Source organism: Battus philenor, unplaced genomic scaffold, assembly GCF_028537555.1.
Source record: "Battus philenor isolate CCGP_79_NKW_IND1 unplaced genomic scaffold, ilBatPhil1.0.hap1 SCAF_9, whole genome shotgun sequence".
NCBI lineage: Eukaryota > Metazoa > Arthropoda > Insecta > Lepidoptera > Papilionidae > Battus > Battus philenor.
The window spans coordinates 4995901-5022385 of NW_027181759.1; the positions used below are offsets into that span (position 1 = coordinate 4995901).

Consider the following 26485-nt stretch of genomic DNA (forward strand, 5'->3'; position numbering starts at 1 on the left):
AACTGGCAGCATATTAAATTTTATAATAATAATTTTGACATACCCGTAAAGGTATCAAATATTTAATGTAAAGGTTTTTTGACACATTATTTACTAAAATGGCATTTACGGAAATAATAACAATGATAAATGCAATAAATGAATCAATAGTGGAGGACATGACTTGCGGTTAGTATAAAATGTTTAAATGACGCTTCCAGGAATAAAATTCTTTAAAGTCACGCTCAAAGTTGATAATATCATCACTTGAGAATATCATGGAGTATAAGACATAATTTATTATGTACTGTTTATCATTGAATGTGATACAAGTAATATTATTTTTTGTTGCGTTCTCAACAGTAGCACAACGCAAAGGCCACTTAAAAAATGATTGTAAAAAATATAAAGTAAGCGTATTTCTTTAGTTATATAAGAATATATCTCTTAGCAGTTTTTAACACTCGAACTAGCCCATATTCGGTACTTAATATTGCAAATTTTCTTTTCGTTTTATTTTTGTTAGAAAATAATAACATCGTAAAACAATACATCTGAGAGAAACGTTTTGTATATTATAGTATGTACAGAGTTCAATAGTAAAATATGCATAAATTATTGTAATGTTGTGTTTACAGCCAATGTATGCACAAATATTTATAATATAGATATAAAATCAACAGACGGCTTAACGCAGAATAATGTGCAAGCTAAGCAAGATATGATATCTGTTTCTTAGACTTCTTTTTGCTGAATAAGCTGTCTGCAAGACAATGTAAACATCCGACGTTCCTTCCAAGAAACACAACCACGCGACATTGGATGGTAATAGCGTCAGTCCCGCATTCGGAGGACTCCGACTCAACTCCGAATGCCGGTTAGGAAAAAAAATAGAGGAGGCGAGCGTCGCCTCTGTTATGGAAGATTAAGAGATAGAGCACCTTCCTCAGCTATTGCAAGAGGATAATCAAAGAAGTAACAGCTAAAAATAAAATATAAGCTTAACGGTCAACAAATAATGTAAATAAGAATTGATTAACGAAATAAGGAAATAAATTAAAATGTAAATGAAAAAATTGAAATAAAGAGAAACCAAAGATAAAAAATTGTTATAAAAATATGTATATAATGTAATAATTTAAGCTATCTCTCTTGACTCAGAGTCCCCAAATCGACTCTCAATAAGTTCAGACAATAGAAATTTATTATTGTATAACTAACTTTTTTAAAAAAAAAGTTTCAGATTAATGATGATGATGAAATTTGACTATATTTATAACGAATCAAATACTGGCCTAGTTTCTAAGTATTTATATTTTACTTTGGCAATGAGATTTTTTTTAATTAAAAATTTTTATGGTATCTTTTTAATTAAATTTCTTTTATTAAAAATGTTCAATGTGTGTAGAGCTAGGAAATATAATACGGATAGATATGGACACAATGAAAATTGCGATATTGTGTTACTGAAAGAATTAAATATTAAATTGTTTTTACAACGAATTGATTGGTTAACGATGGATATCGAGATAGGAAAGTCTTAACCTTCTGTTTTTTTTTATTTTGGTCTAATTCTTGATTAAATTATGGTATATGGTTGGTAATTAGGCTTTTAATAAATGTAGATATATTATTTCAGTATTGATAACAAAGACAATAGTAATGATAGATTTATAAAGATGATTCTCTAACTGTAATTTCATTGTTTAGCTTTGTCGCCGCTGATTAGTTAAAATTTTTTTGCGGGAGTTATAATTATTACATTTAAACTTTTATTTCATTAGATAATTTGTATTTCAGAAAGTGTCTGTGATAATAATGCAGAGTTTGATAAACATTTGGAAATAACTAAAAGTTGGTTTAAAAGAATTTCGTATGTAAACAAGAAATTATATTTATTGGCACTCTTGGAAGATGTTAAGAGTGCTTGGACATTGTCGTTACTTTTGAAATCCATTTGGAATTGTCGTCCCAAAGATGCTGTTCTTTCTATTAGCGGGTATTGTCTTACTTACAAGATTAATAATATTTCTCGTGTTGAAAAACAAATTTACCTACTTAAAAAGTGGCATTATTAAATAGTACTTTTATTAGCTTCTATATGCTAATCGCATCGCTCAACAACTCATTCCAGGGTTCACCGTTTGGAAGAGTAACTGGATGTACAGTGCTCGCGGCTGACCCGCGTAGCAGATTTAAAGAGATACTTGTTTGCAGATACTTGTTTATATTTAATATATTATAGTATAGTATAGTATTTAGTATAGTGTTTTCTCTTACTGATCCGACTCATTACCCTAGGTTACTTAAGGAATAGAGTCTGTTTGGGGTTGAGATATATTAAAAATTGTTGCCAACATTTAGTTTTTTATATTTTATATAAACATAAACGACGACTTGAAGGTGGCATTCGATTCAAGTCGATTCGCAGCGATTGTACTAGAATTTGGATCAGATACGACTAAGCGTAGCATTGGACATATAAATTCTTCACTTACATATATAGTTAAATATTTTTTAAAATTTGTTAAGGAAGAGATGAGTCCTGTTGGTGAAAGTGAACGCCGATGCATTGCAAAGAGGTCTCCTTTAACCCACTAGAAAGGTATTTAAACTCCAGCACCATATCGGCTTCCTCTCCCTACTTCACAGTGGACCCAGCATCTGCGAGTCCATGGAATGCTGAAAACTTACGCCTACATAAGTCATTGCTTTTCTTCCAGACCTAAAATACTTAGCAGCTATGACCAGGCTCCACTTGATCACAATAGAACGGCTGTGCCGGTGTCTATTCTTACGCAAGTTATGACAGATGATAGAAAATGGTTCGTTTCTTTGGAGCCAGTAAGTTTCTCATTAAACATAATGGAGCAAAATTTAATTGGGAGTGAATATAGCATTATCCGACACAGTTCCGACGACATAATCAAAGTCGCGGGAAGTCACTGAATGCGAGCAGCGTTCGATCAGTCATCGTAGCGATCTTCGGAGAAGGGCTATTTCTTGCAGTGGGTGTCTATTGGCTGAAAAAGAGGGATAGAGAGAGAGAGACAGCATCGTCGTTCGTAAATAGTCTGATGCAATGGTCTTTTTAACTAAGATATTATGGCAGTTTTTACATATAAAAATTAATGTTTATTTTATGAACATACTACAGAAACATAACATACAATACAGACCATCAAGCCTAATGTTAAGATAAACAGTAATGATAAATTTTTAAATCATATGTTTTAAGGAGAATCAAGCGCTAGCTTTATTGGAATTGGTGACTGTAGCCGGAGGGCCTGTATTATGGCAGGTTTTTCAACGAGCGCAAAAGATTTACGAGCGATACCGGGAATATGAAATAGATAATTTAAAGGAATCCGCACTTGTCGTCGAAAGTCCAGTCGAACCGGCCAAGACTGTGCCGGTTGTCGAACAGCCTCGCAATACGGTTGGTTTGTTGGATTTTTTCTTAATTTATACATATATAAAAGGATGTTAGTGTACATGAAATCTTTTTTTTTTGTTTAACTTAAAGAAAAAATATGGAAATAGTTTTAAATTAAGGAAACTGACTTTTTGTAATATAACTTTCTGTCTAAGTGCAATTAATAAAGCGCATGGGGTGAAATAAAAACAGATGGTGAATGCAATCCATGATTTTAGGTAACAGAAAATATTACCATCGAATTTAGTTACTATGTCAATAAGCGGTGACGTAGCGATGCGATAAGTATGTTCGTATCATAGGTCGTTCGCTGAATTGAAGTGAATGTAATAATTTTTTTTTGTTTTAAAAACCTGCGGCAAGGTAACCTTTCATTCGAAACATTAATTAAACTTTTAATTGCGTCTAGAAGTAAATTTAGTTTTTTCTAATATCTAATGCGTAATGACTGAAAGGGACATTGCATTAAACTAAAGCTTAAATGGTGCATGGGTACTTAGTGGCAAAAATGGTTACTAATTAAAAAAATTACAAGGTGTAGTATTACCTGTAGATACCGAATTTGAAAGAAACGGAATAAACACGCAATAGTATAATACGGGTTTGTTTTCAATCACTTGGTATGAAGAGGTGAGTGTAAAATGTGTAACATAAGTTATTTTTCTAATAGAAATCGATAACACAATAACTTTTGGTAATACAAACTACAGATAGAGATCGTAAGCAATAATTCATTTTAAAAAGTAATATTCAGAATTTTAGAACGTAATTATTCAGGATTTCTGAAACCAGCCATTTTCAGCCTTTTAAAGTTTATAGACCTATAACTAATCGCTATATAAACTTTTTACAATTGCGACACTGAGCAGTAACTCTAATCTGTTATTTTTGAGTTTCCAAATGTTTATTGATCGCACTAGAAAACGTCAATGCTGCTTTTGATGTTTTAAAATAAACTTTATAGTTTACCGAGGGAAACTATTAGCATAATGTGATTAATAGAAGATTCATAGAATGTAAAGATAAATTAGCTTTATGCGCTTTGTTGAATAATTAGATCAACAAGACGTTACTTCATAATCTTTCGCCTCAAACAAGCTTCTTAATTATTAATCGTGTTATATAATTGTCATTAAAGAAAATATTTTACAGAAGGGTAAAACGGTGACAGATTATGCCAACATAATAGGAACCCTAGGACAGGTATCAGAAACAGGGAAATTTTAAAACAAAAGGTCTCCTCCAACCGGTTATATTAAAGATCTTAGGGGAACTCTGTGTCCAGCATGCAGTGTTCTACAAATGAAGTGATGATGATATTTAAACAAATTTTAATATACATGTATATCTTACAGAAAAGGGAAACACTTGCGAAGCGGAAAACCAATAGTTCAGTGAGTGCAATGAAGGAAGTAGTAAATGATCCGGAAGTTTCATATACACAAGCGCAAAAAAAGGTAAATCGTTAATATATGTAATCGTCGAGTCGAAAATAATGGCTACAAATATGTTTATGTACTTATTCGAAATAACATTATGCATGACGTCGGTCAAAATTTTATTCTACAAAAACATATATAATCCGTGATTTGTTTTATTTTTTTATAATTTGTTGAAGTATAAATTTGTTACATGACAGATTAGTTTCCTAGTTTTACACGTATCCGGCGTGTATAATGTAGCCATTAGGTTTAGAGATGAATTATTTTCGTATTTTATTAGTACAAATTTGCAATAAAATATGCGTATAACAATACGAACAATACAACTTATTGTACTATTTGTATCTGGGTGGTATTTAATTAAACATATAGTGTTTTGAAAACTGGACAAAATCATTAAACAGATTCTCGCCATTTTAAAATTGTTTTTTTCTGTCCAAAAACAAGAAAATGAAATATTTTATACAAAACAATTTTAATAAAAAATGGAAAAATGTGATACTAAACAGCAATTTTTGTTCGTTTTTTAAATTAAAATACGAGTACTTATGCATTAAAATATATATAGACATGTTAATTATTTACTCGGGAAGCAGTTATCGTAATTTATACAGATAATAAATGTTAATTTTTAATGATACGCAGTAATTCATTAAAGTTTTCCTTGCCAAATAAAGCCCAAAAATATTCTTCTTGAATAGATTTAATGTAGTACTTCTTGAATAGTTTTAATGTGTGTGTGTAGTAATAATTATATAATATTATTACATATATGCTACACCTTACCGATTGATCGTGACGCCACGTTAAATGCGTGTAAAAATATTTAACTATTTATACAGCTTCACAACAAATCCTTTTAGTATTTACACCGTCAGGGAAAACTCACACGCTAACTTGCGTGCGAATGTGTCTAATAAAAAGCGATGGTTTTAAAGAGCATTCTCTGACCCATAGATGAATATTCCGTTTAGAAAAAATGATTGAATGGAAGGTCGTGGGCCTCATGTGCATGCTCACAGTTGATCGACGAGCCATAACGTGAGCCATACTCTAGATTACTCTACGAATTAGAATTAGAAATGTAAAGATTCGTAGACCAACGTAGGTAATCGATATAGCCAAGCGAATAGACAAGTTAAAGTGGCAGTACCATATAGCGTACAGAACAGATGGCCGTTGGAGACTTAAGTTAATGGTGTGGAGGTCACGGACTGGTACGCGCATCTAAGAACGTTCACCCACAAGGTGGTCCGAAGCCCTTATTAAGGTCATCCTAACGCTGGATGCGGACCACTTTCAATCAATCTTTTTGAAAATCTATGGTGGAGATTGATGTTCAGCCGTGGCACGCACGGACGCATTTAAACAGAGCTTTGTTCTGATTATAACAATGAATAGAGCTGTGTTTCAATACTCTTAGGTGCCATCTAGTCGAAATGATAAAAATGTACAAAACGACATTTTATACAAAAGTCTTGCCGCGGGAGATTTTGCAACCCAATTACACATTGGAGAGTTCGTCTAAATGAATGCTTACTAATAATAAGTATTTGTCAAAGATTCAAAAATTAATGATAAACCACTAAGATTTAAACAGTCTATAATTTCATACACGTAATATATATGCTACTTGATGTATTCTGTCCGTTTTGCGAACTTAATGAACGCTGCCTAAATCCCCTTTGTGGGGTGGTTGTTGTAAAAATCGGTCATGACTCGCATCTACTCAGCGAAAAGGTTATTAAAAGCATCAAACCCTAGTCGAGAAAATTTAGAATGAGAAAACAAACTGTGATTGTTTGTGATGAAGAATTTACCAAAAAAAAAAGAAAAATGTAGATTAAAAAATTGGAATGTAAATTATTTTAATATACAAAAGTAAATGAATTAAAATGTAAAAGTAGTCCTCTGGAGGTGAAGGCGAAGTAATGAATGTGACGTAAGAAAGGAAAATAAAGTATGGAAGGAAATGTAAGAGAATGTGATGAATAAAAGAATGATATGTAGAAGGTAATGTTAATGTTAAATGATTATTAAAAAAAAATCAGTGAAAAATTTATTGAGAACATATCGTCCTAAGACAGAATGTTCTTGAGATCACAAATAACGAGGGCCATAAAAAATCTACTCGGCAAAAAAAATATTTCTTTAAAATTTCAAATTTCTAAGCCTTATGGTTCCAAGGATGGTGGTGAGTCAGTACCACGTCGAGAATCTTTTATGGTATATGTAACATGCGTTTATATCATCAAAGTTGTGATGAAAATGAATTATTTTTGTACATACAGTAGGTCGATTCTGTTATAAGAATTGGAAGGAAATTGTACATTTTGTCAGGTCGAAAATTAACACATCGATTAACTTTGACACAGCTTAATGTAACGTTGAAATTTATATATTGTGTATTTATTTATTGTATATACTATGTAGCGCCATGTAATTTAATAACCAGCTAAGGAATTTCATAAGAGTGTTATGACTAAACACGTCAATGAATACGTCAACCATTCAAGAATACGATGGAAGTTGTGACGTCACAAGTGTGGCAAAAGGCATTTATTTTTGAAGGAAGAAATTGTAAATACTTACTCTTTTTTTGAGTGAATGACTGTTAATGGTTGTCTTATCTAATTAAGGTAACCTCTTAAGACACACACACACTTTAGAACTAGATGCATCTAATGGTATGCTGTGTTTCAATTTATTAATAACAGAGAAAGAAGAGCAATTAAAATTAGTCATGAGAATAAGTAGTAAAAATTGGTCACGTTCACTGAGTATTAGATAAGTTTTCGTTCGTCGATGGTTTCACCTAATAGACGCCCACTGCAAAGCCTCCCAATGATATCTACGTTGGGATATACCATAATCACCACGAATGGTAGGCGGGTTGGCGATCGCAGTGTGATATTATGGTACACGGAGGATGCTGTAGCCCATCCTCTGAAAATTTGTTTGTAAGCAGTGGCAATCTTATGTTATAAATTTTTTTAATTGCACAGAGTGTGAATTATATAAGATTGTATCCCGGGAATGTATTCCGCGATCTACCATCGTCCTCTACCACTGCTCGTGTGGTCTATTGGGTGGGACTAAATTCCAAAAAAAAAAAAAATTGTCCGACCTTACTGCATATTGAGAAACCTAGGTCAAAAGAAAAAGATTTAAAATTAGTTAAACTGTTAAATAAATATTTTTATATTTATTTAACAGCTTAAACTAAATGACAAATCTTTGTTAATGTAGTGTCCCCTTGTAAATAAATGTATGACTTCAGTGATTTAAAAATGTTAAAAAATGTGACACGCCAGAGACTTTGATTTTTTTTTCAAATGTATTTCTTCAATAGTCGTGCACAGATTAAAAATATTAAAGAGGCTACTCCGGATACAATATTTAATGTTTAAAAAAAATTCTAACACGATTCTTTAATATGAAAAACGAACCATTTTAAAATATCGGAGGCCTGTGTTTAACAGTGCCTACGACCTAAGACTCAAATGATGATTTTAAAATCGCTGTCATTAAAGATACTATTCAATTTTAGCTGGATGAAAGTCTTGCCGTTTGGAACGCAACTATAAAAGCCATTCGTGATGGTTTTAAATTAGAAGAAATAGAGACGACCTTTAACGATGGAACAAAGAAGAGAATATGGAAAGTAGACCGGCCAATACCAGAGACTACGGAGACAGTTGATTTTGTATGTCGTTTATCTTAAACAAATAAATAAGTACATTTGATTTTTTTAAATGTATTGGGGCCTCTCCTCCTTCCTTATTTCGTTTAGTGACAGGGAACTTACAATTTTGAATTAATTATTTCACATCCTTCTTTTTATTTCTCTACTCCTCTATCAGCCTTTTTTAAATCATTCATTACATATTATATTTATATGGTCTGCTAACATACTTCTAACTTACTCATCTATTTTTAGTTTTCTCCTTTTCGTTACCTTTCATCCTTCTCCTCGCTTCTGAAGCATTACAGGTATTGGGTTTATTACCTTTTTGTATCACAATTTATTCAGTGCTTAAACCATTTTTAGTAATTAAATATGTAGCTACTGTCTCATTTAATAATTGTTTTACAGTTTTCTTATTTTCAATTTTTTTGTAGATTGCTTCATTTGACTTGCCCGACCTGATGTTTTATTTTTAAATTTAATTTTTATCAATTACTACTTCTATAAACCTCCTGCAATACCTGATGAAGGATATCTATCTACTTTATCGCCCATAATCGATGCTGGCTTAGGTTATGCTATCATCTCTAGTCATTTTACGTAAGAGCTCTGAATGGCATCGGAGTTCTCCGAATGTGAGACAGTCGGCTACTAAGAAGATTTAGATTAAATAGGTGGACAGACGATTTTGTTAACGTTGTTGGAATACGCTGAACGCAGGCCGCATCTAACCAATTCTATTTGAAATCCGTAGGAAAGACTTATTTACAGCATAGGACATCCTATTGCTGAAATTGCCCAGCGAGTTGGCAAGTTGAAATTGCAGCGGGTAGACGACATAGCGCGTTGCATATGGGATTCTCCGAGTACCTTCATCGGTTTATGCTCAAGGAGAGTCCCTCTTGCTTCTATGAAAAGGGTGTAGACCAGACCGTGGTGCACTTGATAGCCGACTGTCCCGCATTCGAAGAACTCCGGCTTCAATCCGAATGCCGGTTGGGCATAAAGTTAAGCAAGGAAAGCATCGCCTCAATAATGAAGGACAGCAGGCCAGGTCAGCGTTTCTCAAATGCTGCAGGAGGATAGTGTAGGACGTAACAAATAGAAACAAAACCAAGTATACAGGAGGTAAAAATGGAATTAAATGTATGAATAATAAAACATAAAAAGATAATAATGTAAAATAATGTAAAAAGCAAGAAGTAAGTAAAGAAATGTTAACCGCGAACTGTGCTATTTGAGGAACGAGGCGAAGTAAGTCAGGCGATTAATGAACGAAAATTAATATGCAAAAGAATGAAAGAAAATTGTAGAATAAAAGAAGAGGAAATACGGATCATGTAAAGTATGACAGAGGAGTACGGAAATAAAAGAAAAACGAAGTAAAAAATTATTAAAGAATAAAAAATACTGCCTTCAACAAGATAGGGGTAGAAGTCCCCAATAGCGGGGGCTATTATGAAAAAAGAAACTGCTTACATAGGAAATATATAAGCGAGTTCTTTTCCAACAGGGGACAACGTACAGCTGTAATGATGACGATAAATGTTGTTTTGCTCTAGTTGCAGTTACTCCCGTCAGCTGTTGGTAAACGAATCTTATCGTATTTACCTCTTGCTCAGTTAAACGAGTACTCAAGGGTCAACAAATACTGGGCATATCTCATTGAAGAGCTGAAAACAGAAATGGCTGCAAGACAGAAGATAAATGTCGAGTTGGAAAAACTACGAGTAATCTATTTTGATATGTTTATTGAAATTTCAATTTTATGATTGAATCTATAAGGTTGTTATTTTAATGCGATAAGGTAATAACTGTCGCAATGATGACATGCAATATTTATTTTTAACTGATATTGAAATCAATTTTATCTTTCATCATGACCTTATCGTATTCAACATTAAAATTTATGTCCACTTATTGCACAAGTGGTAAAAATTTTAATCAGGAAAATGTATTCTACAGAAAATTTGCTATACATTCATACCTTCATAGCTCTTACTACGTATTTCCAATCACCCTGGATAAAGTTATGGCGAAATATGTTATTTTGTATTTTTCCTATGGTACAATACAGGTCAATAACTTCTGGCAGTATAACGTTTGCAAAGATATATAGTAAGCAATAATTAATTTTAATAAGTAATAAACTGAATTTTGTAAATGGTTTTTAAATTCTATATTATAATTACTTCATTTATTATTCATAATACCATTGATTTTTTATGTTTCAGCTTTACTTTCATTACTTTAAGGCTTTTTTTTACCAATTATTATTCTATATATATTATACATATATCATCGTATTTTTTTCAAGGAAATAATGCTCAGAAATGACACCAGCGATGACACTCTAGATCAATCGGGCTTCCAACTGGACCATTTTAGTTCACAACCACCAAGTATAATGCCTTCCGTGAGAACTCGACACGGCCTGCCGAGTATACGAGCCAGTCAAAAGTCTGGACACTACTCCTTCCGGCACATGAAGGAGAAAATGAACAAATCTCGTAAATACCTAGTAAGTAATGTTTCTCTTGATGTATTAAAACATCTAAATATAATAGATGTTAATTAATTTCGTTTCGGAAAATAGTACGACCCCATATTTCGGTTGATTTCAGATTTAATTTCTTTAATATTTTTAAATTGTGTATCAAATAAAGTCATCTTAAAACATAAGGTCTTGAATAAGGTTACCGGAAGATGCTACAGGCCGCTTCCAACTGGTCTTATTGGAAATCTATGAGCAAGACCCATGTCAATGGTAGTCCTTCTTAGAACTAAATGGTGGTGATGGTGAATAATTCAATTAGTAATAACGAAGTGTAATGTTTCGTACACTCAGTAATATATTTTGAAAACACTTTTAAGAGAAACTTCAAAAAATTGTATTACAAGTTTCATAAATAAATATAATCCTTCCGTGTCCTTACCACTCATTTAATGTAATATACTGTGTCGTCAAAATCGATAACTATTGTCGTCATGTCATAATCGATAACAGACTGTTTCATAATATTTATTAATGATAAAATTATTGTTTTGTTAAAAATTGTTAAACAGTTATTCTTTTTTTTTGGCTCCAAAACCGATTCACAATATGGCTGACCTGTACGAGCGTTTAGAAAAGCGTGGAGCTGCCGATGAGAATATTTGGAAATGGTGCAAAACAGTCTCTAAGCAATATGGAAAGCCACACGAAAAAGAAGTATGATCAAGTTGTTTTCATGAATATAATGCACGTAGGTTTTGTCACATATGATAAAAAAATTGGTCAAGAGCAGTGAGTAAAAGTTTGGCTTTTAAGAATGAGAGCAAAGGGGAGAATCTTCGCTGTTAGAACGCATCAAAAATTAGGAGATCCGCAGAAGAACTGAGGTCACCGACGTAGTTCGCAGAATTGATCGTCTGACGTGGCAATGGGTGGGGCAAATCGCGCTTGCAACTGACGGCCGTTGGCTCAGAAAGCCCCCCCCCCCTCCTCTATACCCATCGATGTCACTGTCAAGGTCATGGGAAGTCGCTGTATGCGATCAGCGCATAACCGGTTATCGAAGTTATCTTTCAGGAAGCCTACGCCGTCTATTCGCTATTATGATGATGATAAATGAGTAAAGCTGATAACAAGCAGTACCGTTATAATAACGTTATACAGCACAGGCTTTGGATAATATAGAATATCTAGCCCAGTTGATTGCGCACCTTTTATTCTTTGTTATTCGCTTCATATGTTGCTGGCTATCTTTTACGTAGTTTTTATAGACAAACGAACAGTTAGCATTCCTTTTTTGTAAGTTCACTATCGGAAATGAAGAATATTACAAAATATAACTAATACGCCCTTCAAAATTTTCAGAATGATGAAGAAACTGTTGATGATGTTTTGGCTAAAGGTCTTCAATATTTTCCGTGTCCTTCGGCGAAACAAATTGTTACCGTTCCACTTTCTAAACCTCTTGTAAAAGATCCAGTAGCAATTAAAGTTCCAATTAGGTAAAAGTCTAATAATATCTTTTAAGCAAAGTTATAGTGTTCATTGTTAAAATACAGTATAAATATAATATGTGGTAGTATAGTGTGTTTTTATTCCACAGATCTGCGACTTATAAAATAAATCTATCAAAGGAGATAAATGTACCACATGAACAAGAAAACAAACGCTTTAGTTTATGGAGTCGTGATTTTTCAGGTTTATACCCTGCGTCTAAAATTGCAACTTACCAATCGCCTATCTAAAATAGTTCAGATGAAAAGTGTTATAAAAAGTTCCTTACATTTAAAATGATAAATTGATGATAATTTTATAATGTTCACTTTTAAAGACCTACTTTAATTAAAAAAATTACAAATGTGTTTCTTTGTTAATTAACTGTAATTTACCACGTTATTCAAGACATCGGGAGAAAGACTTAGAGAATGTTCAATTGTTGTTTGTTTATAAGTTGTCCGCTTTTAATTGTAGTTAAACAATATGTGCCTCTTTACATCTGTGATCACTATCAAACGAAATTTCTCATTATGACCACACTTTTATCACTATTTTGTAGCCATAAAATAGTATTTAAATTCCTCGCCAGATAACTAATTTCTTTTAAATAAAAATAGAATTGTTTAAAAATAATTTTTACCCGAAAAGATTAGAACTAATGCGTTTAGTCAAGTAAAAAAGTAACTTATTATACCTGTCGCCAATTTAAAAGTTACATTAAAGTCAGCTTAAAACGGAACGTAATATCGTACTTTGACAACCTGGTATAGTTGACAACCTATCAAGTGGTCTGACATTTACGATCAGATTATTTTCTAGAAAGAAAATAAAATCAGACTGCTGATTTACCTTGCGCAAAATAAAAGTGCGTGGAAACGTATCGTTCAAAATATGTACTTTGTTATAAATTTATTTTAAATATAAGAGTAGAATATCATTAAAAATGAGTAAGCATATGTATTCAACTGCTAATCTTTCCGACAAGGAATTAAAGGAGCAGGGAAATAGATTATTTAGTTTACGAAAATTCGAAGATGCCATGAATTTCTATACAAAGGCGATTGTAAGTTAAAATTGTTTTGTGTCGCTTCTATATTAGCGTTGTAAATCCGTGTTCAGGAAGTGGCTATAAAAACATAATCGTTTCAGATTAAAAATCCGTCTGTAGCCACATATTTTACAAATCGGGCACTATGTCACTTGAAGATGAAACGTTGGGAATCGACTTGTAACGACTGCCGGCGTGCCCTGGACATTGACAGCAATCAGGTCAAGGGACATTTTTTCCTTGGACAAGCCCTGGTGGAACTTGAATGCTACGACGAGGCGATTAAGCATTTACACCGAGGTAATAATTTTTTTTTGTAAGATAGGGCACAATTTACCAATATGGAGCAGTGGACCAATATTTAATGTTTTGTAATGTTAATTTTCTTGCAATTCCACTTGATAATTTTGCTTATTATAACAGTACTTAAATTTAGTTAGTTACATTATATATTGGTTGTTAATTACATTTTGTTATTTATCTAAATCAAATGATTGTAATTAAGAGTATTTACTCATGTTCTGATGGTTTTGTTTCAAACAAGTTGCTTACTTATGCTATCAATATTAAGTTGATTACTTAGTTTAAGATATAATATATAAATAGGTTGTACATATATATTACCTAAAAAAAAAAACATTGCTGCCAATATTTCACAGATAATAACAAAATATTAATAGTCTTAATAGCTGTATATTAAAGGTTATTATTTAATAATGCATACTTATGCAAATTTCTTAAATTAAATTTTACATTTTCCTCTTTAAAAATTATAATAAATATGGTGATTATAATGTTAATAAAAATAGCCTTTTTATATCAGACCACACATGATTACATATAATAAATTTATCAAGAATAAGTTTCAATGCATCAACTTATCTGTATGTCATTAGTTGAAAATGTTCTGTTAGCTCTCCTTGTCCAGGTGACAACTGCTACCATTTTGATATTATAAATCCACAATCTAAAAGATCTACCATGTTCTCTTTTTGCCTGCAAATTGTAAACAAATTCATTATTAGTATTGTCCATATTTCACACGGCTAGTCTGTCCACCTCCATAGTTCTGATTCTAACAGACTAATTATTACTTCTACTGTTTATTAAGTTTCTTTTAATTTTACTTATTAAACTAGTTACTCTCTTATGTGTTTATGTGTGTATATGATGTGTACCATATTGTTAATTACAATTGCTATATCATCTAATCCTATTATATGCTCAATGTTATATTATTTTTTGTTATTGTTATTGTATACTTCTAATCCTCTACGGGCAATGTATGACATAGGAAATGAATATAACATAAGATGACCAATAGAATTGTGTGTGTTGCTAGTGAGGATATATGGATGTGAGATGTGGTCGCTTATAATGAGCCTTATAAGAGGGCTTTAGGTCACATTGAGAGCAATGGATAGAGCTATGCTTTGTGTTGAGCTCTGAAGTGATAAAGGGCTGCATGAGCAAATATAATAGCTTGTGAAACCTATGGTTGTTGTGGCCAAAAAGTTCTTGAGTGGCAATCTCAAATCGGTAGATGCGATGTAGGTAGACTCTCCGCTAGGTGGACCAATGATTAGGGCTTACAATAACAAACTAAAATCTGAGTACCAGAATTTGATATTTGAAATTTGAAATATCGGGATACCAGTATTAAAACTAGTATTATTAATAAAAAATATACAAATTACATTTTTACTAAACTCCAATGTTATATTGACTTTTTAACAAATAATTAAGTTCAATAAAGATTGTTCTGAAATGAGTAGATATTATTTATTTTAATACATAGAGAGTAGAAGCAGATAGATAAAAAAAAACTGCAAGTTAAAAAAAGTACATATTAAATTCTGTTAAATTTTACATATAATAAATAGGCTTGTACAGCATTATATAATTAAAGAAGCAAAAAATATAATTAAATTGAAAGAATTTATGACATAATATTAATAACTACAGCTGATTTACAAAATGAAACAATCTAATTTAAACTATTTAATAATTTTTGGGTTACATGCTTTATGTATTTGTATAAATGAGACCTATTTATTGGGTAGTAAATGTTAAACATAAACAATCACTTTGTATTCCCACCGCTTTTCAATGGTGCCATACTCTGCTCATCAGCTCAGTATGTGTAATAAATGTGTCTGATATACATTTTAATACAATGAAATTGTTTGTATATCTTCAAAAAAATTGTAATTAATTGATATTATTTTAAATTATATTTATATGGTGCATAAATTAAATTATTATTAACTAATGTAATACCTTAATACCGTTTTTTAATAACGGACAAAAATCGTCCGGGATTTCGGTATTCGGGATCCCGGAATCCCGGTATTGTAAGCCCTACCAATGATAACCAAGGTATAACATATAATCAGGGTATCAGGAAGTCACTGGATTCGGGCAGCACAAGACCGGTCACTATTGCAATTTCCAGGCTTACTTGTTTATTCTCGGTTGGTGTTAATGCTGTTAGCCCGGGAGCTTTTACTGTTTCATTGGGACTGAGTTCATGGAGCAGAAAGTTCCATGAACTTAAATCAATCTCCAAGGGAGGCTTGTAGTGGCTTGATTTAAATTAATGAATGTTCAATAGAGTGAATCAGTGCTTTGAGAGAAGTTATTATTGGATTCGTAATAAAAAAATATTTTTGAATTTTAGAAGTCATGCCATGATCCATAATCACATTAACTGCTAGTGCATATTCTTAACTATGTATGAAAAGTGCAACATTTGTGTTAGAAAACGGTAGAGATTTAGATGACATAAGAGTGCAGGTCTATTAATATCTGTAAAGCATATGATTCTATAAATATCATAGTACATATGTAAGAAATATTAATCATTTCTAGGTTTGTATTGGAAATTTGAATTTCGTTTTAATAATTTTTGATATATAATCTTGTAGCAAATGACTTGGCCAAAGAGCAGAAGTTGAACTTTGGAGATGATATTGCCGCACAGCTGCGGGTTGCTAGAAAGAAAAGGTGGAATGTACAAGAAGAAAAGAGAATATCACAGGAAATTGAATTGCAGACTTACTTGAATAGGTAATTGATTTCTGCAAGATTCTTTTTTAAATATTTTACCAACAATAAAAATGCGTCGAATGGATTTTTTTTAATTTAATGGGAAAAATACAAACACTGGGTGTTCAAAACTTTACTTAGTGTGAAAAAAAATACAAATGTAAAATAGTTTTTTTTATTTGATTAACAAATACATTTAATAGAGCATTTACATTTTATAAGCCATGTGTCACATATTCCGAGAAGCTCATACTATAAAAAGTATATACTTTTTTACCTTTGCCAACAGGCAGACATTCAGACAAAAAGTTTCAAATATTAAGCTAATACTTGATAATATAGCCTCTAATACCTAATAAAAAGCCTATAATAAGTATAAAAAGTAAGTAGTACTTAGGCAATTATGGATCTTTATACAATATTAATTTATTGACACTTTTCAGATTAATTAATGAGGATATGCAACGTAGAATAGAATCTTTAAAAATGGAAAATTCAAATGAAGAAGAAGTTAATGCGAAAATTTCTAAAGTTGAAGAAGAATGTGTAAGTGTCTATCGTGAATAAGTAACTTAAAACAACTGAAAGTAGTGGAAAACTTAGCCCTTCGCACTCGAGGAGGTTTCCATGCTTATCAACCAGCAAATTGACACTTTTGCCACCTCCAAAGTAAATTTACTCAACGATACACACACTATAAATATCACAGTAATATGTTATTTGATGCCTTTTATCATGTTAATTTTGTTGAGAGCAGACTTTGCAAAGAGAGCAATCTTTCCTGACTACTTTTAGAATGATAAGCAGCTTTCCATTGAAGCAGATATTTTCCGAATTTCCATGCCCCTTAAAAAACAGTGTACGCAACCTTTTCAAAGAATCAAACTAAAACTTCTAGAGATAGAAAGCGCAATCCTGTTTGTGGCTGCTTACTAATTTCAAATAGTCTTATCTGGGTTTGAAACAATATTATATTACATACATTTTACATTTCATAAGATTATACAGAGTATAGGAACCTACATGGAAAAATCAAAATGTTAACAAATACCTTCTCATACCAAATTACTGCAGCAATGAAATGGTGAACCACAGTTACATATCGAGGGCAAAGGGCTAGATATGAGTTATTCTCCGATCTATCGGGATGAAATTTTACCATTGTTTAGGATCCTATAATCTGAGGAAATTTTGGTATCCTATGGAGGTACTAAGAATCTTTCTCTATCTTGTTTATTTCAGAATTTGCTTATAGAAAAAAATTACCTTGATAATTTAAGCATCATTATTAGTTTAACCAAATAACGTATATTTGTCTATTGTTGTATACAGTCCTTCAAAGATTTTATATAAGATCAGCAGGAATTGTATCCATGTCTTTCAATGACCTTAATAAATTCTTCTGTCGATATTGAGGGAGTATGTTTTACGCTGAACAACGTAATCCATGGTCTCTACTCCAGAAGCTGAGGTCCTATGAACCATCTCTTCCATGCTATGTGGCCAGGCTATTGCCACTTTCATTTGCCAAGCCGCTGGTAATGTTTGTTACTTTTGTTTGACTCATTGCTGATGCAATCTCATATAGAAGTTCTGAACACTTGTTCAATGAGCCATAGAGAGAGCTATATGAGAACTTGCCAATGAGGTCTTTAGTAAGAGACCATGTTACTATGCTGTAAGTAATTGGGTAAGGCATATTGCAGCATCACCCGGCAGGGAATTCATATTTATAAATTTCTATGTTAGAACAATTTCGTATGTATGACACCCCTGATAATACAGTTTTAACCTTATGATAACTGGCGGTTCATATGCTTCTTTTCAACTTACTTAATATTAATTAGATTAATTTTGGTTTCAGAATAATTACAGTAGTGAACTAAATAACTTGTTTTCCAAAATGGATGAGAGACGAAGGGTAAGTGTGCAAAGTTAATTAAATTAATACATTAATGCAGAGATGTAGTAAAAAATTAAATTTTTAGAATTTGACTCTTGGCCAGAATTTCTTTTAGGTTGCAAAAATTATGATTAAGGATGTTAAATTTATGACCAGTAGTAGCTTTGTTGTTCGCGGGTTCGAGGGTTCGAGTCCCGGGATGCAATCTTATATAACATTAGTCTTAGTTCATTAATTATATAGGATTGCCACAGCTCATACACATGTTTGTTCAATACCACACTACAATTGCTAACCTGCTGAAACAGTGACTTTGATTTTTGTAATTTTGTGTATTGTGTCAAGGCAAACTGGGACATAAGTGTTGGACTGTAACAGTGTGGTGGTGGTGGTGGTAATGAGTTTTTTAATATCCAATGTACTAAGACAACTTTAACCCATGACAGAGTACATGTGAATTTTTCAGTGTTTTCAAAGAAACATAGTTGTTTACATCACTTAATTTTAAATATAGTTTTTATTATATCTGTCTGTGTTTCTTTGCATGCACAGTTGTATTATAATGAGTCTATATTTGCAATTATATAGTTAGTTTATGTTCTTTATTTTTAATTTATAATATTTTTTATTGTTGTTAATAACAGAAACGAGATGTACCAGATTACTTATGCGGAAAAATCAGCTTTGAAATTCTCAATGAACCTGTTATAACCCCCAGTGGTATAACATATGAGAAAAAGGACATAGAAGAACATCTTGAGGTATTTTATATTTTTTTTTTACACTAGACGAAAAGAGAATACTAAAGAGAATCATACTGTAGATAACATTGCCTAACATTATAATTTTTTTGCATACATATACAGGCTGATTGTTTATAGGTTTAAAGGGATGAATGTATAGTTCATTTTTTAACAAATTTGACATCATCAGCGCCAGACCCTAAGTGACCATTAAAATAATACAATCTTTTATTATTAAAAAAGTGTTTAAAACTACAAAATAATCATATATTGTTTTTCACCCCACCTTTTTACCCTATATAGGAAATAGCTCAATTTTTTTTGTAAAATCACTGTTTCCCAGACCATTTACATTGGAAAAATGTGACGGGCCAGGGATTTCAGAAAAAGAAAACATGTTCCTAAGTAGAAATATGTCTTTACTTTTGAATACAGTGTTCCAGACACTTTGTGACAAAAAGATGTATGATACATAACGCCTAAGTTGTTAAGCTTATACACCTATTTCCAATCATTTTGTACAAAGTGATTGCCTTGATATATGTTACACTAATTTATTATATCTATTGAAATCCGACAGGTTATTAAATCTGATAATACAAAGACAGACAGAAAAGATATCAAACAATAACTTAATTTAATATAAAGTAATACAATTTTTGTAAACTTTTTCTTACATGTTATCATTATGTTATATGTTACATCCGGAACCATTTTTGGAAAAAATGTACCTATATATTAATTAATAGAAAATAAGATACACATTTCACTCTTTTAAAACTTTTGCACCTGTAACCAATCATCTTGTATTATAATGTATGTGAAGGAACTGTCTATCTGTTGTGTGTCTACTCAAGTTGTAGGTGTGAGCAGATTTTACAATTTTATGTGTATTTCCTTGTCGGTGTGAGGATGTAAACAGATTTATAACTGTCTATAATAATTATGTCTTGAATTTAAAGGTACATAGTCATACATAAGTCTTTAATTTTCACTTGTCGTTTTTCTCAGTGATGCGAGCTTCTTATGTTAAATAAGTAAGAGTAAAGACTTATTTATTATTCATTTAATTATTTACACAAAAACATATCACAGGATAAGTAACAGAATAAAATATAATGAATAACGGTATTTTTAATTATTATTTAATTTATTAATTTTCTATGTACTGTATTAATATAGGTTTTAAGTAAAATTGTTATTTAATTAAGGCAGGGGTAACCAAGCTATTTGATAGTCTGAGCCATTTTATAATTTTTCACAAGCCACAATTAAACATGTATTCTAAAGGTATAAAAAAGGTGGCATTATATATTTTCTGTGTATTAATGTACATATAAGTGTCATTATATGTTTTAAAATTAAATATTAAAAATTAAACATTATTGATATACTACCCTAGATAATTCCTTAAAATTGGGTGAATTATTGATGACAGCACTTCTGAGTATTTTTTTTCAAACTCTGGTACTGATCGTTGTTTGAATTTTAGGAATTTTTTTTTAAATACGAAGTTATATGAAAACTACGGTTATTATGTGAAGAGCCACAAGTAGTTAGAGTCGCATATGGCTTGCGAGCCGCAAATTGGCCACCCCTGACGTCAAGTTAGAATCATGATTTTGTGAATGGATTTATTTTCATTAATTATTCAATCTCTGCTGCAAACTATTTTTGAGTGATTTGTCTATTTTTATTTACAGAGGGTCGGCCATTTTGATCCCGTGACACGTGTGAAGTTGACAGCTGATCAACTAATCCCCAACTTCACAATGAAGGAGGTGGTCGATGCATTTTTGCAGGAAAACGAATGGGCTCTCGATTACTAGTCGAACAATCAAATACGATGTATCGATTAATTATATCAATTAGTTATATAGTTAATTGACAACATTGTACATAATAACTCATGTTTTATTTCAATTGATTCATTTATAAATATAAAGAATGGAAAATGTGTTTAATGGTACCTTTTTTATAGTAGGTACACATAGAATAAATCATCGTTCAATAATTTTTTTTAAGATAAAAATGTTTTATGCTGGCCGTATATATAAATTCATACCTCTAATGTTTACTTGTGGAATAAATTACCCAAAGCCAGAAATCTCGGAACTCTAAAGCAACCAAAGATCATATCAAACTATTTTCTGTCATATTGCATACTTAATGGAAAAATTAGTTATTAGTATTAATCCGGTCTTTATTGGACAATCTTCGAAATCGAAATCAAGTCTAAAGCTACGGTGCATATTGCGGTGCGTTGTTTAAATTCCACCAGCATTTTAGTGAAATTTTAAATTCACAATGCGTTTCAGCCACCATTTTCTTCTTTAAGCCGATAGACGCTCATTACATTGCATAGGACTCCTCCAAAGATTGTCACGAGGATCTGTCTGGCGCTGCGGGCATCCAGCAACTACTAAGTCGTCGGTCCACTTCGTAGGGGTCGCACGCCGTGTCTATCGGGTCGTGGTCGCCGCTCTAGAAGCTTCTGGCTCCGCCGGCCAGCGGTTACACGAGCGAGATGCACCATCCATTGCCACTTCAAACGAGAAATTTTTCTAGCTACGGTGACCTTAGTTTTTTTTTGAGTTTTCTTATTTTTGAGGATCAACTCGAAGTGAAACTGATTATAACCCTCTCCTTTGCTTTCTTTATAACCTTGAGCTTTCTTATGACGCAAATATAAGAAACCACGTCTCGGATCCGTAAGTCATCACTGGCAACATTGGTCAAAGATCTTCGTCTTTAGACATTGCGGTATTTTGAACGAGTTGTTTTATCGCTTCTTCGGCGCTGCCCATCCGAATTGGATTCGGCAAGTGATGTCTTTTTCGAAGTTGGAGTTACCAAGCTGGACGGTTTGTCTAAGTTGTGTATGATCTTCTACAACTTCGAGATTAGCATCTTCGATAATTACTTCAGTAGTCACGACATGGACTTTAGAATCGACTTCATTGGCTAAATTTATTTTTAAGTCATACTTGCCCGGAGACTCTTATGAGATTTTCGAGTATTGTACCCAAGTCCTCTATGGTCTCAGCTATTACGACTTTATCATCGGCAAACCGAAGGTGAGTTATATACTGAACCCGAGCCTGTTTCAGTCCATGACCTTGAAAATATTTTCAAGTGCGGTGACAAATAGTTTTACAGAGATAACGCCCATCTCTCTAACACCTCTTCAACTTGATTTGTTTCGAACACCAGATCTGTAGCTTGTCTGACTTGGCTTTTTCATAAAAACTCTTCATATATCTGGATATACAGATGGTCGATCTGGATCTTGAGATTTTAGTAAGTCAATAAAATTGTCAAGACGAGTCGTTCCAGCATTCTTTTCTCTTTTCTTTTTCTTCTTTTCTTATCTTTAGCAATTTCTCATTTTTTTATATAAGCTGGTAATTCATTAGGAATGAAATATGACATTACTGTTAAACTAATTAAAACGCATAATTGATACAAATTGACAAATAAACAAAAAATCGTATGTGAATTTGTATAAGTAGTGCTATAATTAGAATGTTCGAGATAAAGGTCATGTTAAAATAATTGATGTGTCAGGGTAAGTAAATAAACAATTGGTGCCTAGATTTAGAAATTTCATTCATGTTGTCGCTAAGAACTTAGATTTACCAATTAATTGCTGTAATGTATGTAATATGTCACATAATTTTAATTTACAATCGAAATTCCTGATTATTCTGTTATATACTATTAAAACAATAGTTTCTCGCTGGCGACATTAGGATTAACATGTACACTGTAAACAGTTATACTGTAATTAGGATAAATATGTTTTTACTAGTCATATATGCAAGAAAAAAAATCAATAGTATGTCCTAAAATGATATCCTTTCTTTAATCGGTAACTTGCCGATCACTAATCGGATAATGGGATCCATGGTTATCGTGGGGCTAATAAATTATGGAAACAAATTCAACGAGGAAGTAATAAAAACAAAAAGTGTTCGTATGTTAGCTTAGTTACAAGGAAGTACAGTTTGACGACTCACTCTAAAAGTAACGAAATAGTTTTTACTACTAAAGTGCTTTCCACAATAAGGCAACACTTCATCTTAAAGCAAGATATCCGATCCCGGATTTATATTTAAATTACTACGAAGGATTTTAAGGATCCCATAGGTTCGCGAAACAAAAAACAATAGCTGGTACATATACTAGAATAAGTGATGAAATTTTTCTCAATTAGTTATAATCTGTGTAAATTCGTGTAATAAGGTTAACATTTTGAAGTCTTGCGTTGAGAATTTTGTAATGTGACATTGCAAAAAATATATATAGGGTGTCCCATAAATCAACTTAAGACGAAATAAGGAGATAGGTAAAAGATAGTGGATTGCTCCTAATTAATGTATGTTATTTAAAAAAAAATCTATGACATTTATTTTTAGGGACGATTAATGTTGACTGTCATCAGCAATCGGATCATTGTAGAATTCAGTTGTTTTTTATATCCTTGATATTAAATTCATTCAGTTTTGTACATGGTAATAATTTAAAAAATGAGACTTTTGTTTATATTGATTTTTTGATTTTTTTGAATACCTTCCCTATGATCAAATTTCGCCTTGTCGTTAAATTTTGGGACATCTAGTATAATGTACGACGTTAAGACGTGTATTTGTATGGTATGTTAATACAATATAATACAGTCCATTCTATATATCTATGATTAGTTTCGATTACCCTACATCGTAATTGCTCAGTTTTTATAGGATTCACATTTGACAAAACAGTCGTTGCGAAGTGTGAAATTGGCATGGTTGTGAAAATTGTGATGGTTTAGTTTTATATTTTAAACTCTGTATAACTCTAAATATAAAAAAATGTAGAAACTTTATAGTAGGACGTAGCCAAGGAGAGTTAAAGTACATACAAGTAAATTTGTAAAAAATATAAGTGACAATATATTCGATTAATCGATTTTATGTTGAGTTTAATATTTTGTCAAAAAAAATCGTTCATATCAACCAAATTCTTTTTAATAACAACATTTTTAGGTTAAAATTCGAACTATAATTACATGGAGATTTGTTTTTGGATAAAGAGTTATAGACATGGTTTCAATATGTTACTAATACGAAAAAGGTAAAGGTAAATCAGGATTGTTTCTGTGGCGTAGAACCTGAAAATTGTTCCTGTAGTTATTTTCAATATTAATAATTCATAGAAGCCGCTTCTATAATTTCTTAGCCCGTCTCTCGTGGTCAAGTATCCCAAAATCTTTTCCATACAATAGTGTTTTCAATAATACGCCCACATTTGAACATATTATAATGAATTTATATATTTTAATTAAATATGTTTCGGAATGTACAATCTCAGTTCATGTTAAGAAAAGTTAAGCTAAACAGAAACTCACTTATGAACATATTCATCGGTTTTTAAATATTTACTTTGTAGGTGCTTTCATTATAGTGTCAAATGTGAATCGTGTATGGTAATTCTATTGTCCTCATAGGTGCGTCACCTATTCTTTATTTGAAATTTAAATTAAGATTACTGCGTGAAACTTACGTCCGTTATTTTAATTTAGTACAACATGAATTCTTTGTATATCTATATTTACAGTTCTATTTAAGGTAATGTAAGTTCTTTATTATAATCTATTGGTTCGATAATAAATTGTGGGTATATTAGTAATCTTATATTTAGACATGTAAATGTGACAGAAAAACGGTTTGATTTCGTAACAATTTAAGCAACTAAACGTTCCAAATTCAATATAGTCATTGGTATAATATTTGTCCTATGTTATATTTTCAATATTATAATTGGGAATGAATCTTAGACTAGCCAAAGGCAAGTGATACAGCCAAATCATTGGAGTTATTTAGAAAAATTATTTGTATATCAACTGTGAATCTTTGGCAAGCTCAAAGTCGCTCAACGACAGCTGGGACTGGCAAGTTGAAATAGCAGTAGGCAGGCCATTTGGTCTCTGAGGCCGTAAGGTTTAACTTTTGAGGAGGCCTATGTCCAGCTGTGAACGTCTTTCGGCTGAAATGATAATTTGTATTTCGCAGTATTTTTTTTAATTGATTATTTTAATTTTATACTTAAGAGTGTGAAGTTTTTGTTATAGGTCACATTTTTCGCACCCAAAGTTAGAATTTCAATTGTTTCTACTAATAAAATCTGATATGTATGTGTAAAATTAAATGTTTGTATTTAATGTTTTGTGTCTGTGTAACTCAATTGTCGTTTTTAAATTATCTGCAAGAGAGTGTGAAAATAGACAAAAAATATATTTTTTTTAATTTATGCTGATATTTTGAAAATTCGGTGAATAATTGTGATAACGTCGAACTCTAAAGGAAAAATTAGTTTTATTAAATATCATTATTGATCTAGAGAAATATTTTTCGCATTTCTGTGCAGTATTTTTGAAAACGATCATGCGTTTGACGTTTACCTGTAAACTTTTTAATGTGACATGCTTCAATGACTCCTTATAAAAATAAAAACATTATAATAAGAAATTATGATTTTATTGCACCTGGAATCCTGATCCTTGTTAATCTTGTCTAGGATATTATTTTCGTACTAATTTTGGCCTAGAAATGAGTTTCCTTAATGAAGTTTCTGTTTATACGCAATGTAGATAAAAATCGGTAAAAAACTTTTAAGTTAAACGGTTTTTTAAACGGTTTTATTTGATACCCATATTGTGGTGGTTGTGGAAAAATATGTACCTAGTCCGCCATAATGGAACGGCGTCCATATTGAAATTTTAAATTTTGACATAAATATCGTGTTTTACTAGTGTACTCCTTTCATTTGATACCCATATTGAGGGGGTTAAGGAAAAATATGTAATCCGCCATTTTGTATCGGCGGCCATCTTAGATTTATAATGTTATTGATTTTATTATATTGTATTGTCATCTAAATTAAATGTGTGTACCAAATTTCAGATCAATCTGACAACGGGAAGGTGCTTAAATTTCAATTTCTAATTTTGACCCAAATAAATTCCGTACGGGTCGAACTAAATAAAACCGTTTAATAATATACACTTGGTTTTTGTTTTTTTGTTTTAACGGTTACAGTTGTAATACCTTGAAAGGGATAAATGAATAGTCTATTCGTCAGCAAAAAAGCAAAAAGTTTCTACACCTATTTCCAATCATAATGTATAGAATGAAAACTCTGCAATATGTAACAATTTTTTTCTAAA

General features: G+C 31.7%; 2 protein-coding genes across 2 annotated transcripts; both read left to right on the forward strand.

Annotated features, from left to right (window-relative positions):
* Nucleotides 1–98: 98 nt before the first annotated feature.
* On the forward strand, nt 99–12784 carry LOC137932274 (uncharacterized). The gene is made up of 12 exons (XM_068775877.1): nt 99–168; nt 719–856; nt 1780–1978; nt 2703–2823; nt 3218–3418; nt 4771–4872; nt 8408–8563; nt 10108–10275; nt 10863–11026; nt 11612–11756; nt 12405–12541; nt 12643–12784. Exons 1-12 carry the CDS (start codon nt 99–101, stop codon nt 12782–12784), a joined length of 1743 nt encoding a protein of 580 aa, XP_068631978.1.
* Nucleotides 12785–13345: 561 nt separating this feature from the next.
* Nucleotides 13346–23051, forward strand: STUB1 (STIP1 homology and U-box containing protein 1). Its single transcript, XM_068775787.1, has 7 exons — nt 13346–13599; nt 13686–13884; nt 16512–16653; nt 17076–17178; nt 18497–18553; nt 19180–19296; nt 20982–23051. Exons 1-7 carry the CDS (start codon nt 13480–13482, stop codon nt 21105–21107), a joined length of 864 nt encoding a protein of 287 aa, XP_068631888.1. The 5' UTR covers nt 13346–13479; the 3' UTR covers nt 21108–23051.
* Nucleotides 23052–26485: the final 3434 nt, after the last annotated feature.

Coding starts and splice junctions, on each gene's coding strand:
- LOC137932274 (XM_068775877.1), top strand. CDS start 99: ATGGCATTTACGGAAATAATAACAATGATAAATGCAATAAATGAATCA. Junction 169..718: donor AGTGGAGGACATGACTTGCG/GTTAGTATAAAA, acceptor TCTGTTTCTTAG/ACTTCTTTTTGCTGAATAAG. Junction 857..1,779: donor CGACTCAACTCCGAATGCCG/GTTAGGAAAAAA, acceptor TTTGTATTTCAG/AAAGTGTCTGTGATAATAAT.
- STUB1 (XM_068775787.1), top strand. CDS start 13,480: ATGAGTAAGCATATGTATTCAACTGCTAATCTTTCCGACAAGGAATTA. Junction 13,600..13,685: donor ATTTCTATACAAAGGCGATT/GTAAGTTAAAAT, acceptor TAATCGTTTCAG/ATTAAAAATCCGTCTGTAGC. Junction 17,179..18,496: donor CTAAAGTTGAAGAAGAATGT/GTAAGTGTCTAT, acceptor TTTTGGTTTCAG/AATAATTACAGTAGTGAACT.